Source organism: Petaurus breviceps, unplaced genomic scaffold (genome assembly GCF_028583685.1).
Source record: "Petaurus breviceps papuanus isolate PSGF00001 unplaced genomic scaffold, PetGlider_PUasm1.0 90654, whole genome shotgun sequence".
Lineage (NCBI taxonomy): Eukaryota > Metazoa > Chordata > Mammalia > Diprotodontia > Petauridae > Petaurus > Petaurus breviceps.
In genome coordinates this window covers 598,813-613,188 of record NW_027187301.1, presented here as the reverse complement: position 1 = coordinate 613,188, position 14,376 = coordinate 598,813, and the positions used below count along the sequence as shown (strand labels likewise).

Genomic DNA, 14,376 nt, shown 5'->3' with positions numbered 1-14,376 from the left:
GATGAGAAATCTTCCCTGTTTATCATTGAGTTGGTGGCAGCAAAAAGTTTAACTTGAGATCATTGACAGGATGGAGTAAACCAGGCCCTTTTGGGGGCCACAAATGAGCTGAGGTGGGGCTTATCTCTTGATTATACTTTCTGAAACAACAACTGGGACACAACAAAAGATATTCCTTTGACAAAGTCTTGCTGTTGTTGTTTTAAAAGGGATAATTTATAGATGTAGTTAATATGCAGTTCAATTATGAGAATCCTTTACATAATAGAGTTTGCTTGCATAACACAACTTGTACCTAGAGAGGCAAGAGCCCTGAACCTGGGATTCTGAGATGTGGGTTCAAACCCTGTCCCTGACACTTGCTAGCTATATACGCCTCAGTGGGTCAAATAGACTCTCAGTCTCAATTTCTTCATCTACAAAATATACTACTTATAATTTTTAACTCATAGGATTTCTGTATCATGGTGATGGGGTACCTGGGGTCTAGATCAGTTTGTGAAACCAACTTGTAAAACCAGTCTATTCAATTGTAACTGCAATTTGTCCTTTCCCATCCTTGAGCTCTGCCCCTTCCCCCTATCCCACACTCCACCTAGGCAACACCCTGTGACCCCTTTGTTCTTACTTAATCTCTTCATTTCTTCTGGGCCTGGCCCACACCCTCCTTTGTCCTTGCCTTTTGTCTCCTTCTACCTGGCCCAAATCTTACCTAAAACTATGTATTCACATGCTCCTCTTGGTCAGCTCTGACCTTTGTCTATGCACTGAGGCCCCTCCCATCTGGTCCGCCCTGACAATGGCAGCCCTACCCTTTAATGGTAAAAGCATGTACCCTTCTCACTTGCAGGTCCCCTAAAGGACTCTTGCCTGCTTCTCATGTAAGTGTAACAATAAACTTCTACAACTCTCACTCCAATTAAGCCTGAGACCTTGAATATCCAGACGATATTGCAGGTTTTCTGGTCTTACATAAGATCAGAATTCCTGCTGAACCTATTGGGATCCCGTCCCCCATCAAGGTACAGTGAGTGGGCAGAAGAAGGATCTGGTTAAAAGAACTAACTAGAAGTGCTTTAAACTGCTTCTAATCCTTCAAGATGAAAGGCATTTATTCCGCAGTCCCAAATTCTATCTTAGGTCTGCCCATTGCAGGTCAGTGTTATCCTGGGCAAGTTTCACTTATCTGCAGAACAGGGGAATTAGGTCCTTCTCCACACTCATTCAGCTCTAAATCTATATTTTCCTGATCTTCATTTTAAATTTTTTTTCCTTTTTTGTGGTGATTATATGTATACACACACAGACACACATATACATACATACATACATATATACATATATATATATATATATATATATACAATTACACCATTTCCAGAAATATTAATGCCCTTCTCACATTGTATTACTTTACTGGTCCTAACAAATGCCCACTTATCCCACAAAATACCAAGGTCAAGTAAAAATACAAAAATTGTGGAATTTTGCAAGAACTATGTAGTAGATTAAAAAAAAAACCCAAACATGTCTCATAGTGGATTTTGAGCCAGTTCACAACCAGGAAGACCTAGTTTCAAGTGTTATCTTTGCAACATACTAACTGTGACCCTTGGAAAATCAGTGATCTAGGCAACTCTTTGTTGAGAAGATGCCAACCTGCATTGGTGGAGGGAGTTTCCTCATTTAGGAGTAATCTATACTAAAGAAATCATGAGTCTAGTCCCTATGCCTACACCAAATAACAAGGACAGCTTTCCTTATAAAAACAAAAGTAATTGTCAAAGGGATTGCTGTAGGGAGCCCAGAAATGTTCCCTTATTTGTAAGGAGGTTGGAATAGATGATCTTTAAGATCCCATCTAGCTCTATCTCCTAGGATCTAGGGCATGTGTACTTGATGGAGGTCAAGTAATTATTAAAATTTCAAGCCAGTGGGACTAATTTCAGAGACAAGTCAATGCTGCTCCCTCCCTGAGCAGTCTAGAAATGTGTACACAATCTTTAAAGGCTGTCAATGAGATCCCAACTTCTCTATTTTTTTTCATTTTCTTTCAGTTATGAATTATCTCTCCTCTGATTCCCCTACTCTTTGAGAAGACAAGAAAAGCAAAAATTATTACAAGTTTATATATATTCATATAAGATAAATTCTTACATTAGTCAAATCAAAGGAAGAAAGGAGGAAAAAGAAGAAAATATGCTTTAGTTTGTGATCTGAGTCTATCATTTCTCACCTGGAAGTGGATAGCATGTTTCATTTTGAGTATTTTGGATGTGATTGATTATTGTATTAATCAGAGTTTACAGAGTATTTCAATATTGATTATCTTTACAATATTGCTGTTCTATAAATTTCTATCTCGATTCTGCTCATTTTGTGTTGCATCAATTCTTACAAATCTCAGGTTCTTCTGAAACCAACCCATTCATTGTTTCTTATAGTACAATAGTACCCCATCACATTCTTATGCCATAACTTGTTTAGACATTCCACAATTAATGGGCATCTCCTCAATTTCCAATTTTTTTGCCACCACAAAAAGAGATTTTATGTATGTTTACATGTATGTACACACACATATTTATACCCACACACATATATACATACAGAAGCACGCACATCGAACTTTTGCCTTTGTTGTTCTCTTTGGGACACAAACCTAGTAATGGCATTGCTGGGTCACAGTGTATGCATATTTTTACTAGCCCTGCAAATATAGTTCCAAATTGTTTCCCAAAATTGTTAGCGCAATTCACAACTTTAACAAAGGTGCAGTAGTGTACTTCTTGACATTCCCTCCAGAATTTATCATTTTCCTTCTCTGTCATGTTAGCCAATCTGATAGGTGTAAGGTGGTACTTCAGAATTGTTTTAATTTCTTGAATTATTAGTGATTTAGAGCATTTTAAATATGACTATTGATACTGGATTTCTTCCTCTGAAAACTGTCTTTTCATATTTTTTGACCATTTATCAATTAGGGGACTGGCTCTTTTTCTTGTAAATTTTACTCAGTTCCCCATAAAATTTAGAAGTGAGACCTTTATCAGAGAAACTTGTTGCAATGATTTTCCCTGTTTCCTGCTCTTTCTTCCAATTTTAACTTCATTAATTTTGTCTTTACAAAATCTTTTTAAATGACTGTAATCAAAATTATCCATTTAACCTCCTAGGAACATCTTTACCTCATTTGGTCATGAACTCTTCAACTATCCATAGATTTGATAATTAATTTCTTTCATGCTTCACTAATTTGTTTATGACATCACTCTTCATATCTAGATCGTGTACCCATTTTGAGCTTTTTTGGAATGTGGTTAGAGAAGTTATTCTATACTCAGTGTGTGCCAGTCTACTTTCCAGTTTTCCCAAAAGTTTTTGTTGAATGAGTTCTTGCCACAAAAACTGGATCTTTGGGTTTATCAAACCTAGGTAATTGTACTCATTTTCTTCTATATATTAAATAGCTAATCTGGTCCATTGATCAATCTCTCTATGTCTTATCTAGTAGCAAATTGTTTTCATGATTATAGCTTTGTAATATAGTTGGAGATCTGGATTTGCCAACCCTTCCCCACATTTCACCCCTTTCACTGTTATTTTCTAAATCAACCTGGAAATGACCACTTACATTTAAAGGATTACATGACTTTGAGGCTGATTGAAGGAATATACCAGGGAGTTGTTAGAAGCTAATTTTCAGTGTGAACAATTTATACCTTAGAAATTGGCAAATGTTATAAATCAGGGATTGATCTATTGTTTTGTTGATTATCTAGACTTAAGAAAGTAATGGGGAAAATGTTAAGAATGAAAATAAAACTTAAAAGTGAATTATGGCTAGAGGTTGTTAAAAAAAAAAAATTTACCAGCACACTCCTGGATATGCCCAAGTGAATGTCCTGGGTTAAACTCAAACTGCTTGTATTGCCTCTGAATCCATAGAAGTTAGCAGGAAAATGAAGACATGCTCATTTGTCCTAAGTAGACTCAGAGACAGCAGCAAGGTCATCCTAGCTTTTTTGTTCAATGGTATAAATTTTTAATATTTATCTTTGAATCAATCTATGATAGTAATGGTATAGGAAGCTACTGGTGAGGGACTTCCTCTACTAAATGCAGATTGATCCCTTCTCTAAAATTTAATTGCTTATATTTTAAATGTGTCCACAAATTATCATAAGCAGACATGACAAGGTCAATGATAGTGGTCTTCAAGCATTTAAAGAGCTGAGAATAGAGCTAGCACTAATGTGGAAGAGGGGTAGATGTAGGTTCATTTTTGGGAAAGAGCTCTAGTCATTATCCCACTATAGAAGATGCCATTGTGAAGCAGTTGTAAGGCAGCAAGGTAGTGTCATTGAAAAAGTACCAGACTTGGATTCAGAAAGATGAGTTCAAACCTCTCCCTTCCTCTCTCTCCGCCCCACTCCTTTCGCTCTGTGACGCAGGGGGCGGCCTCCCCCGCGGGAGGGGCTGGGGGGGAGGGTAAGAAGGGGAGGAGGGAGGCGGGACCCAGAGAGGGGAGGAAGGGGAGGAGCGACTAGGGGGGGCGGAGGCAGGGGCGGCTGAGGGCCCGCCCCGGGCCGAGCGAGGACGCCACAGAGCAGGCGTGTTGCTGCCCCTTGCCTTCTCCAGAGCTACTGCCGCTGCGGCCTGTGTGTGCTTTGGCAAATCACCTAATTTCTTTGAGCCTCAATTTCCTCATCTATAAAATGGGGAAATAGTACCTACTGCTCAGAGGTGATTATCAAATGAGGTAAAACCTTTGAAGTGCTTTGCAAACCTTAAGGGCTATATAAACGCTACCTTTTATTTTTAGGAGATCCCCACAAGCATCTGGATGTCCATAAATTTGGGATACTACAGTTCCCCCATCAGATCTAGATGACTTCTGTACCCCCTTCCAGATCATTTTGCCTGGACAGTTAATGTTTCTAATTGTTCTAGATGTGCAAGAGGAACAATCCCAGCTTTTAAAAAGAACTACTCTTCCCATTCCAAGGTGGTCTCAATGTGTTCCAGGAAAGGTAATCCTTACACTGCTCTACCACCTATGGTACCGTCTTCTCTTCCTTCACTCATCATTTTACCTATAGTATGATTCTATAGGGAAAGAAGACAAGCTGGGACTCCCAGCACTACATCTTCTGCCTTTCATAGGACCAGATTTTTTCTTGTCTTCTGTTCGAGTAAAAAGGAATCTACTCTTCATTTTTCTCCAGGTCCAATGTCTTCTTTTTCCTAGTTTAACACACCATGACACCAACCATTGAACTCACAACAATGTAGTGGGAAAGACTAATTTCAACAGCAAGGATAAATACTCTGACTTAAGAAAATGCACTGAAATTAATACCTAATGACTCCTACCTTTGGTTAACTCACAAGAAATATACACAGACGTACACGTATGTATATATGTATGTATGTATAAAAGTTAATTTTTTCCAATTACCCATAAAGACAATTTTTAACATTCAAATTTTTCAAATTTTCAGTTCTAAATTTTCTCCCTTCCTCCTTTACCTCTCCCCTCCCTAAGAGAGTGTGCAATTTGATATAGAACATATATGTGCAATCATGTAAAATATATTTCCATATTAGTCATGTTGTGAAAGAAACACACCAAAATAAAAAAATACCATTGAATAAAGTAAAAATAGCATGCCTCAATCTGTATTGACTCCATCTGTTCTTTCTTTAGATGTGGATAGTATTTGTCATCATGAGTCTCTTGGAACTAACTGTCTTGGCTCATTGTATTGCTGAGAAGAGCTAAACCATTCAAATTGTCCATTGTACAATATTACGGTCACTGTGTACGATGTTCTGGTTCTGTTCACTTCACTTTGTGTCAGTTCATGTAAGTTTCTCTAGATTTCTCTAAAATCAGTCTGCTTATCCTTTCTTATATCACATTAGTATTCCATTGCAATCATATACCACAATTTGTTTAGCCATTCAATTTCTGGGCATCCCCTCAATTTCTAATTCTTTGCCACCACATAAAGAGCTGCTATAAATATTTTTGTACAAATAGCTACTTTCTCCCTTTTAGAAAATCTCTTTGGGTTACAAACATAGTAGTAGTATTGCTGGATCAAATGGTAAGCACAATTTTATAATCCTTTGGCTATAGTTCCAAATTACTCTACAGAATAATTGGATCAGTTCACAACTCCACCAAGAGTGCATTAGTGTTCCAATTTTCCTACATTCCCTTGAACATTTATCATTTTCCTTTTCTGTCATATTAGTCAAACTGATGGGTATAAGGTGGTACCTTAAAGTTGTTTTAATTTGTATTTCTCTAATCAGTAGTGATTTTGAGCATTTTTTCACGTAACTATAGATAGTTTTGATCTTTATCAGAAAACTTCCAATTCATATCCTTTGATCATTTATCAATTTAGGAATGACCACAAGAAGCATAAATTAAAAATTACACTGGTGATAATGCAAAAAAGTACTAATTTCAGCAACAAGAATGAACACTTTGTGAACTAAAAAAAGGTACTGAATGCTAAAACATACTACAAATAAGCATCTACAATAATATCTCTTGGATGTAAAACCAAAATGTTATGCCCTGAAAGTGATGAGGTACTCTGGATAAGCCTGATTATCATAAAATATGACAAATAAGCTTGGTTTTGTCATATTATCAGTGACACTATCATATAGAACCTGAGTACTATGATTTATCTTTGGTGGAGGGACAATGAATGATGAATTTCCAAGAGTGTAATCACCAGTAAGTACTCGCACATAATACATATGCTTCTTCCCATTGGCATCTGGCTTGGAGTATATATTGTTAGCCGAATATAGAGCATTGACAGCAAAATAAGTTCCTTTTCCATATACTGTACCTGTGAAAAAGATGACAAAATTTTTACAAAATTAAGATGATGAAATGTGTATTATTATACCAGTTATGATGGTGCCTAGACACATGATCAAAGGAATAAAATCTCATTTCATTTGCTGGAATTCTCTCTTTGCATTCATCACATGTATTCTTTGATTTTAAATTATTCACATATATAACACAGCTCCTTACTAAACACCTTAAAATTTGGGTCTCTGCCTTATTTAATCATTGCATTCTCCTGCTGTAAGAAGTTGCACAAAAATCCCACATCAGATTGCATGCTATCTTGGGGATGGAGGAGGAGAAAATTCAAAAGTTCCATAAAGTGAATGTTTAAAACTAAAAATAAATAAATTAATAAAATTTTTAAAAAGAATTTACACAGCACATTTGCTTAATAAATGTTTGCCAAATTGAATTGAGTCTACCTCATTAAGCTAATGCCACATTATAGCCTTTATAGAAGTCTAGAAGTCACTTAACTAAAAGGATAGCCAAAAACTTTTGTATAGACAATGACTAGAGCCATGTAAAGGTAACATAGAGAGGCAAGAAATCTGTAGTCAAAACCAAAGGCCAACAGTCACCAAGCCTGTCGGGCCACAAGCATTTATTAAGCACTTATGTGCCAGGCACTGTGCTAAATGTAAGTATGGTAAGAAAGGCAAAAACATGGTCCCTATCTTTTAGGAGCTCACATTCTAATAGAGAAGACAACATGTCAACAATGATGTACAAGATATATGTCCAATAAATAGAAGGTAATCTCAGAGGGGAGATCATCATAGTAGGGAGGACCTCCTGCAGAATGGGGGATTTAGCTGAGCCTTGTGGAGGTTTGAGAAGCCAGTTGGCAGAGGTAAGGAGTGAGAGCATTTGAGGCATAGGGGATAGCTAGTGCAAAGACCCAGAATTGAGAGATGGAGTACAGTGTGTGAGGAACAGCAAGGAAGCCAGTGTATCTGGAGTGTTAAGTGTGTGAGAGTAAACTATGAGAAGACTACAATGATAAGGAAAGGTTAGGTTGTAAAGGGCTTTAAATGCAACCAAAGCATTTTATAATTGATGCGTTGCATTATTCACAGCCATATATCATCAGGGAAAGGCTATTGAAGGCAAAACAAATGATGGTATGTGCTTAATAAATGTTGATTGAGAAAGAAAGCAGATTCCATGGTGACACATTTTACAATGTTCAGCTGCTGATGGTGTGATGTGAAATCTGCACCTCACCTTTGAACTTTTTGAAACAAACGTAGTACCTGCTTTTTTACTTACCATTTTCCCCAGCATAACTGCGATTAAAGCCTTGGCTATTGACATGGGGCACTGAGGCACTATCTGTCCCATGGAATAGAAGTCTTTCATTATGTGTGTGTTTATTCTGGTCATACATCAGTATTTTCTTTCTCTCATATAAACTCCAAAGGTTTCTGTTCTGTATCCTCTGAATCTACAAATCACAAAAGGAAAATCACTTTGGAAATGAGCATAGTGTTAGGCATGAAATACTTGTGGAAGTGAATTTAAAAATGATCAATCCATAGGAAACCATTTTAGATTTTGTGTAGGGCAGTTTTCCTTTGAGCATGAAATAACAAATATTGAAGTCAGTGCTATCTATTTTGTTTTCCAAATATATTCTTATATTCAGACAACTTTCTAAACCTAGAGTTTTGTAGAATTATGCTTCAAAAATAAATATTCCCTAGTTTGGTCAATTTCTGCAATTTTGTTTTGTTTTGAATTGCACATCTGATGTCTTTAGTATAGGGCACTCCTGGTGAGGATCCTAACCAACTCAGATGGGTACCTGCTTGGGAACACAAAGCTGGAATGAGTATCTTGGAGCCCTGAAAGGTTAAGTGACTTGCCTGGGGTTAAACAGTTAATAGGTGTGAGAGGCTCAGCTTGAAACAAAGACTTCTCCACTCCAAAGCAGGGTATTTATCCACTCCACCACACTGCCTCTCTGTCATTTTCAAGTGAATAGTTTTTTAGCTCATTTCTGATAGACGACATTTCTTAAAGTTATCCATCTTTTCCCACTCTTAAAACACACACACACACACACACACACACACACACACACACACACACATAATCACTGTGCTACAAAAGTTCAAAGACAAATTTTGAACACTGTCCTAGTCTGCAAATGCCTTTTAATTTTTTTAATGTAAATAGTATTTTTTCCAATTATATGTACAATTTTCAACATTCATTTTTGAGTTCCAATTTTTCTCCCTCCATACATCTTCTCTTTCCTCCCTCCACCTCAATAAATCTAATATTGCTTATACATATGCAGTCATGTAAAACATAGTTCTACTGCAAATGTTTTTTTTTACAAAAAGGTTTACAAGGTTACACGGCCAGTTATTTCTGGGTGTGGTGCTGAGTATCTGAGCCCGGATTTGATCCAGGTCATCCCGACACTGGAGCCAATGCTCTTACTTGCTGAGCCACCTGGCCACCCCTGCAAATGTCTTCTTTAAAACACAGTTTGATCTAGGGCCATGATCATGATTCATTGCTCTTAAGTTTGTTAATAGATCTCAAGAGAGCTTGGGTTTGTGATAATGGCTTACCCATCCTAGCCACCAGTTCTCAAAGCTTTCTATGTTATTTTTTTTTCTCTTCACCTGAATTAAAAAAATAATTGAGGGGTGACCACACTTAGTCTGATATTAAGCCAGACATTGCTGTGGTGTGAACTAGATGAACTGGAAGAAAAATAAGTTTCCACTTGTCTTTGATAAATAGAAAATAGACATAATAAGCATGTTTAGACAAAGAATACTTCACTGGGTGGTGAAGATCTTATAAGAGCAAGTCATTTTAATTATATTTCCCCTAAGTTCTGTTACTATTCAGCATTGCAATAAAAAATTAAAAGGAAATTTACTTACTTTTTGTGAACAAAAAATGATATCAACTTCTAAGAAAAGTTTAATATTTTTATGCTTTTTATTGTCTCTTTTTTATATTTAAGGCATTGGGGCAGGGGAGCAGGACTGATTTCTATTTCTAAATGGGCTACAAAACCTGTATGGATCCATAAATATTACAGGCATATAAAGCTTGAAAATAAATTTTTTTTCCTATTTTTTTTTTATTTTTTGGAGGGGGGAAGGGCAGGGCAATTGTGATTCAGTGATTTGTCCAAGGTCACACAGCTAGTAAGTGTTTAAGTGTCTGAGGCCGGATTTGAACTCAGGTTCTCCTGACTCCAGGACCAGAGATCTATTCATTGTGCCTCTAAACACCCTAAAAATAATTTTCAAGAATCAGCAGTCTTGCTAACATTCTTTTTATTTATAAGATAAACCCTTTCAATGACTTCACCTTTGTAAATTTCTTTTACCTCTTTTTCTAATCCCAACTCTGCCTCTAATCTGTTCCATTGCTACAATAAGAGTCCAAAACAACAGAAAATGGAAGGAACAGGAGGAATAAATAGAAGGAAAAAATTCCAAACAAATCATAATTAGGTCAATGGGTTTTTTTTTTTTCTATTCTGAGTTAGAAAACACTGAAGGGATGGATATTTTTTTTTCATTGCTGGATTCGAAGAATGTTAGAAAGGGTCTCAGAAGTCATCTAATCCAATCACTTCACCTTATAGAAGAAGAAATTTTGGCTCTTAGAATGAGGAAGTAATTTTATCAGAGATCACAGATATAGACTCCATAGGTATGAGACCAGTGAAAACAAAGAGTGAAAACCAACAGGAAGCACATTAATTTTTTTTCTCTCCAGAATATCTTGCTCCAGGTCCAGGTTGCCTCAATTGTTGTCTTTTTCACTCCTTCTTCCCCCATCTCAAGATCTTCATAGTTTGGGATACATTGTCATTTTTTTTTTGTCATGGAAACTGATAAAAAGAAATGACCCTGAACACTCTAAAAACATTCAGGAAACTTTCAGTTAGGAAAAGAGGTCTATTTACATTTAGGTTTCCATATTCAATTAAATCTTTAATCAAATATGATTGTTACTATTGGCAGATTCCTAAAATCAACATGGAAAAATATTAAGATGTATTACATTAAAAAATATCTACAACGATATTTTTCTCAAGCTAATATAACTGGTGAAGATGAATAATTGGCTTAGGGATCTTTAGGCACAGGGAGGATGGATTGATAAAAGACTATGACCAGATAAAGGAATTTCAGAGTTCATGAACACAGGAGTGAAACATTTCAGGGTCAAAGAGGATGCCGTGGTAGTGAACCTGTAAAAGTAGGTGACTGGTAGGAAGAAAGATGGGACACATTGAATTTGAGAAGCCTATGGGACATTCAGCTGGAAACATCCAGTGTTAATTGTTGAGGCTAACTAGCCTATAGGAGACTATCTCAGACTAGATATGAGTGTAAGAAAGAAGAACACCTGTGAGGGCTAGAGATAGTCCTGATGAATGGAGGATTAGAGGTCATGCAAGGATAAAAAGTAGGTTTACCTTCTCTATTGTGAAGTCAGCACAGGTCTCACAAAACTTGTCTTTTACTTGCTTGTATTCTTCATGCCCTGGAGGTAAATCCACCAAAAGAAGGGTCTGGTCTTTCATGTCATCCCAGTGATTAGGGATCTCAACTGAAAGAGAAACACTTGGTGATTAATAAGTTCCTCCCATATAGAAGGACAGCACTATGCAATCTAAATTCCCAGGGCTCTCCATAAAGCAGAATAACATCTGAATTCTTTTGCATTCTCTCTCTGTGTGGTATTGAGAATTCAATTCAATTTTATAAGCATTAATTAAGCACCCATTACATGAAAGATATTGTGCTATTAAGAAAAAAGAACAACTACATACCCACAGGGCCCTTTTGAGTACGTTCTGTTCACCCTGCCACCAATATAATATGTAATTGATGAGGGGTGGCCAGGTGGCTCAGCAAGTAAGAGCACCGGCTCCAGTGTCGGGATGACCTGGATCAAATCCGGGCTCAGATACTCAGCACCACACCCAGCAATAACTGGCATAACTGGCCGTGTAACCTTGAGCAAGTTACTTAACCCCTATTGCTTTAAAAAAAGTAAAAAAAAAAAAATATGTAATTGATGAATAAAGTAGTACATCAAATATACCGCAAGTCTATTATTTTACCTGTAGCATCAGTACAGACTGAATCCCACTTATAACTTAGTCTGAGAGGGTTGTCTTGGGGCATTTAAGTGTCTTGCCCAGAGCCAGACAGCTAGTAAGTGTCAGAAGCAGGATAGGTACTTATGTCTTCCCATCACCAAGCTCTATCTACTCTTTCATTCAATTATTTCCTTAAAACATTTTAAATCAAATTGAGTGAGTTGCTATTTTATTTTAAAACACAAGCATACAAAATTCATCTAGAACTCTTCTTCCCAATGTGTTTCACAGACAGCCCAACAGTACAGAGGCTAGAGCCCTGGGTCTGGAATCAGGAAGATCTGAGTTGAAATCCAGCTTCATACATTTATGAGCTGTGAGTCCCCGAGCAAATCACTTAATGTTTGTTTGCCTCAATTTTCTCAGCTGTAAAATGAGGGTAACAACACTTCCCTTGCAGGGTTGTTGGGAAGATCAAATGTGATATTGGTAGAGCTTATACAGTGCCTGACACATAGTAGGTGCTCAATAAATACTTGCTTCTTTCCCTCTTTCACATCTATTCTTGGATTTAGGAAAGTTACACCAAAAAGTAGGTGCAGCCATGTAATGGGTAAGGCTGGTAGAAAGGATGGGCTGGTAGGAAGTGCCTTCACCTCTGTCCCAGGTTCCTCTACCTGGAAAGGCAGGTTCAAAAACTATTTCATTAGTTTAAGTAGAAATTATTTTTGCAGAAATGATTTGAGACAAAGAAAATTCAGAAGACATAGAATTACAAACTGGAAAGCAAACTTGTTAATTTATAATGGAAGGGGGTGGGGATGAAGAAGCGGTATTGTATAGTGGGCAGAGGGAACTGTTTTTAAAGTCAGCAAGTTCTTCCTCTATTACCATAGTGGATGCCTGACCATGGATAAATCATTTCTACTCTCACTGCCCCCAGCAACTCTCCTAGATGGTAAGTTAAGTGCAGATGCTGATCTTTTGAAGGCATTTCCTCCCTGGGAAGGATGGAAAGAGTTTTCTCACTGGGAACTCTTTCTACCAATGAAATCCCAGATCCAAAACTAATATAAACAAAATAAAATAGACTTCTCCAAACTAGACCCTAGAATTGGAAAAAGAAATTAGGATGCTAGCAACTGAAAAACTACAACCCTATTGGTGATCAGGAGGGTACCATCAATCAGCTTCCTATGGTACCTCAGCCTTATGACTCCCTCTCATAATCATGCTAGCCTTAATTGCTCAGGTCGGCTAGGGAGACTTACTAAGTTTCTTCCATCACCAATCCCCACAGTCGTGTGAGATTCCCTCACCCTCTTGCCCCCACTTCCCCTCCCTGTAGATGAATGATCATGAAGGCGTCCTTCATCCCACTCTTTCTCCTAAAGCCTGGATTATTTCTACCACATATATTCATCATGTCTATCCAGATGCTGTCTATCCATGGACCTGGAGGAAATTAGAAAATCAAGATGATACTAGATTGACTAAAAATCTGTTCTCTAATCTCAACTGAACCCTTACTACAGCAAGCAGTCTTTCTCCTCCATAACTGATTAGGTATCCTGCTCACCAAAGTGGACATTTAAAATCTCTTCTAACCTCTTCACAGTAGCCCCCTCCCCATCCTCTTAGTTGATGGCTTTGCCTCATTTTTAATACAGAGAAAACCGAAGTCGTTGACTAATAGCTTCCTCTTTGTGCTGCCTCCTCCTCAACTCACCTCACTCACACATCTTGCCCAACTATTTCCTTTACCAGTTCTCAGGCATCCCTCAGGCCTTGCTAGGTCTCAGCACATTTGGCATTTAGAGACCTTCATAGCTTTCAGCTCTTCTGACACTTGACTCCCCTCCACTCACTCTGCAATCCAGCTACACCAGCCTCTTTGCCATTCTCTGTACACTGCATTTCATTTTTGAACCTTTGCACTGATTGTCTCTCACAGCTAGGATGTTTCCCTCCTTAGCTTTATTGCCTAGATTCTCTGATTCCTTCCTGATTCAGCTGGAACCCATTTTTTTCTGGAGTTCTTCCTCGGTCCCCTCAGCTTATGGTGCCTTCTGTCCCTTCTGAAATGACCTGACATCTACTCATGGAGTCCCTTCTATTAGAGTTGGGACAGGGAGTCTTCTTGCTTTTCTTCATACCTCTAGTTAGCCCTTAGCATAGGGCCTGACACATAATAGGGAGAGAGAGAGAGAGAGAGAGACAGAGAGACAGAGAGAGAGAGAGAGAGAGAGAGAGAGAGAGAGAGAGAGAGAAAGAGAGAGAGAGAGAGAGAGAGAGAGAGAGAGAGAGAGAGAGAGAGAGAGAGAGAGAGAGAGAGAGAGAGACAGAGAGGGGGAGAGAGAGAGAGAGAGACAGAGAGAGAGAGAAAGAGAGAGAGAGA

At 37.8% G+C, this 14,376-nt stretch overlaps 1 protein-coding gene across 1 annotated transcript in view; it reads right to left on the bottom strand.

Annotated features, from left to right (window-relative positions):
* Window positions 1–2,115: 2,115 nt before the first annotated feature.
* The window catches only part of LOC138143769 (protein mono-ADP-ribosyltransferase PARP14-like), a 76,562-nt gene continuing 64,301 nt past the window's right edge, over window positions 2,116–14,376 (bottom strand). The window contains exons 15-17 of the mRNA XM_069065044.1: window positions 11,349–11,496; window positions 8,159–8,333; window positions 2,116–6,878 (exon numbers count right to left, since the gene is read on the bottom strand). Coding sequence (XP_068921145.1) covers window positions 6,589–6,878; window positions 8,159–8,333; window positions 11,349–11,496 — 613 coding nt within the window. The 3' untranslated portion in view covers window positions 2,116–6,588. The remainder of the gene's footprint in view (window positions 6,879–8,158; window positions 8,334–11,348; window positions 11,497–14,376) is intronic.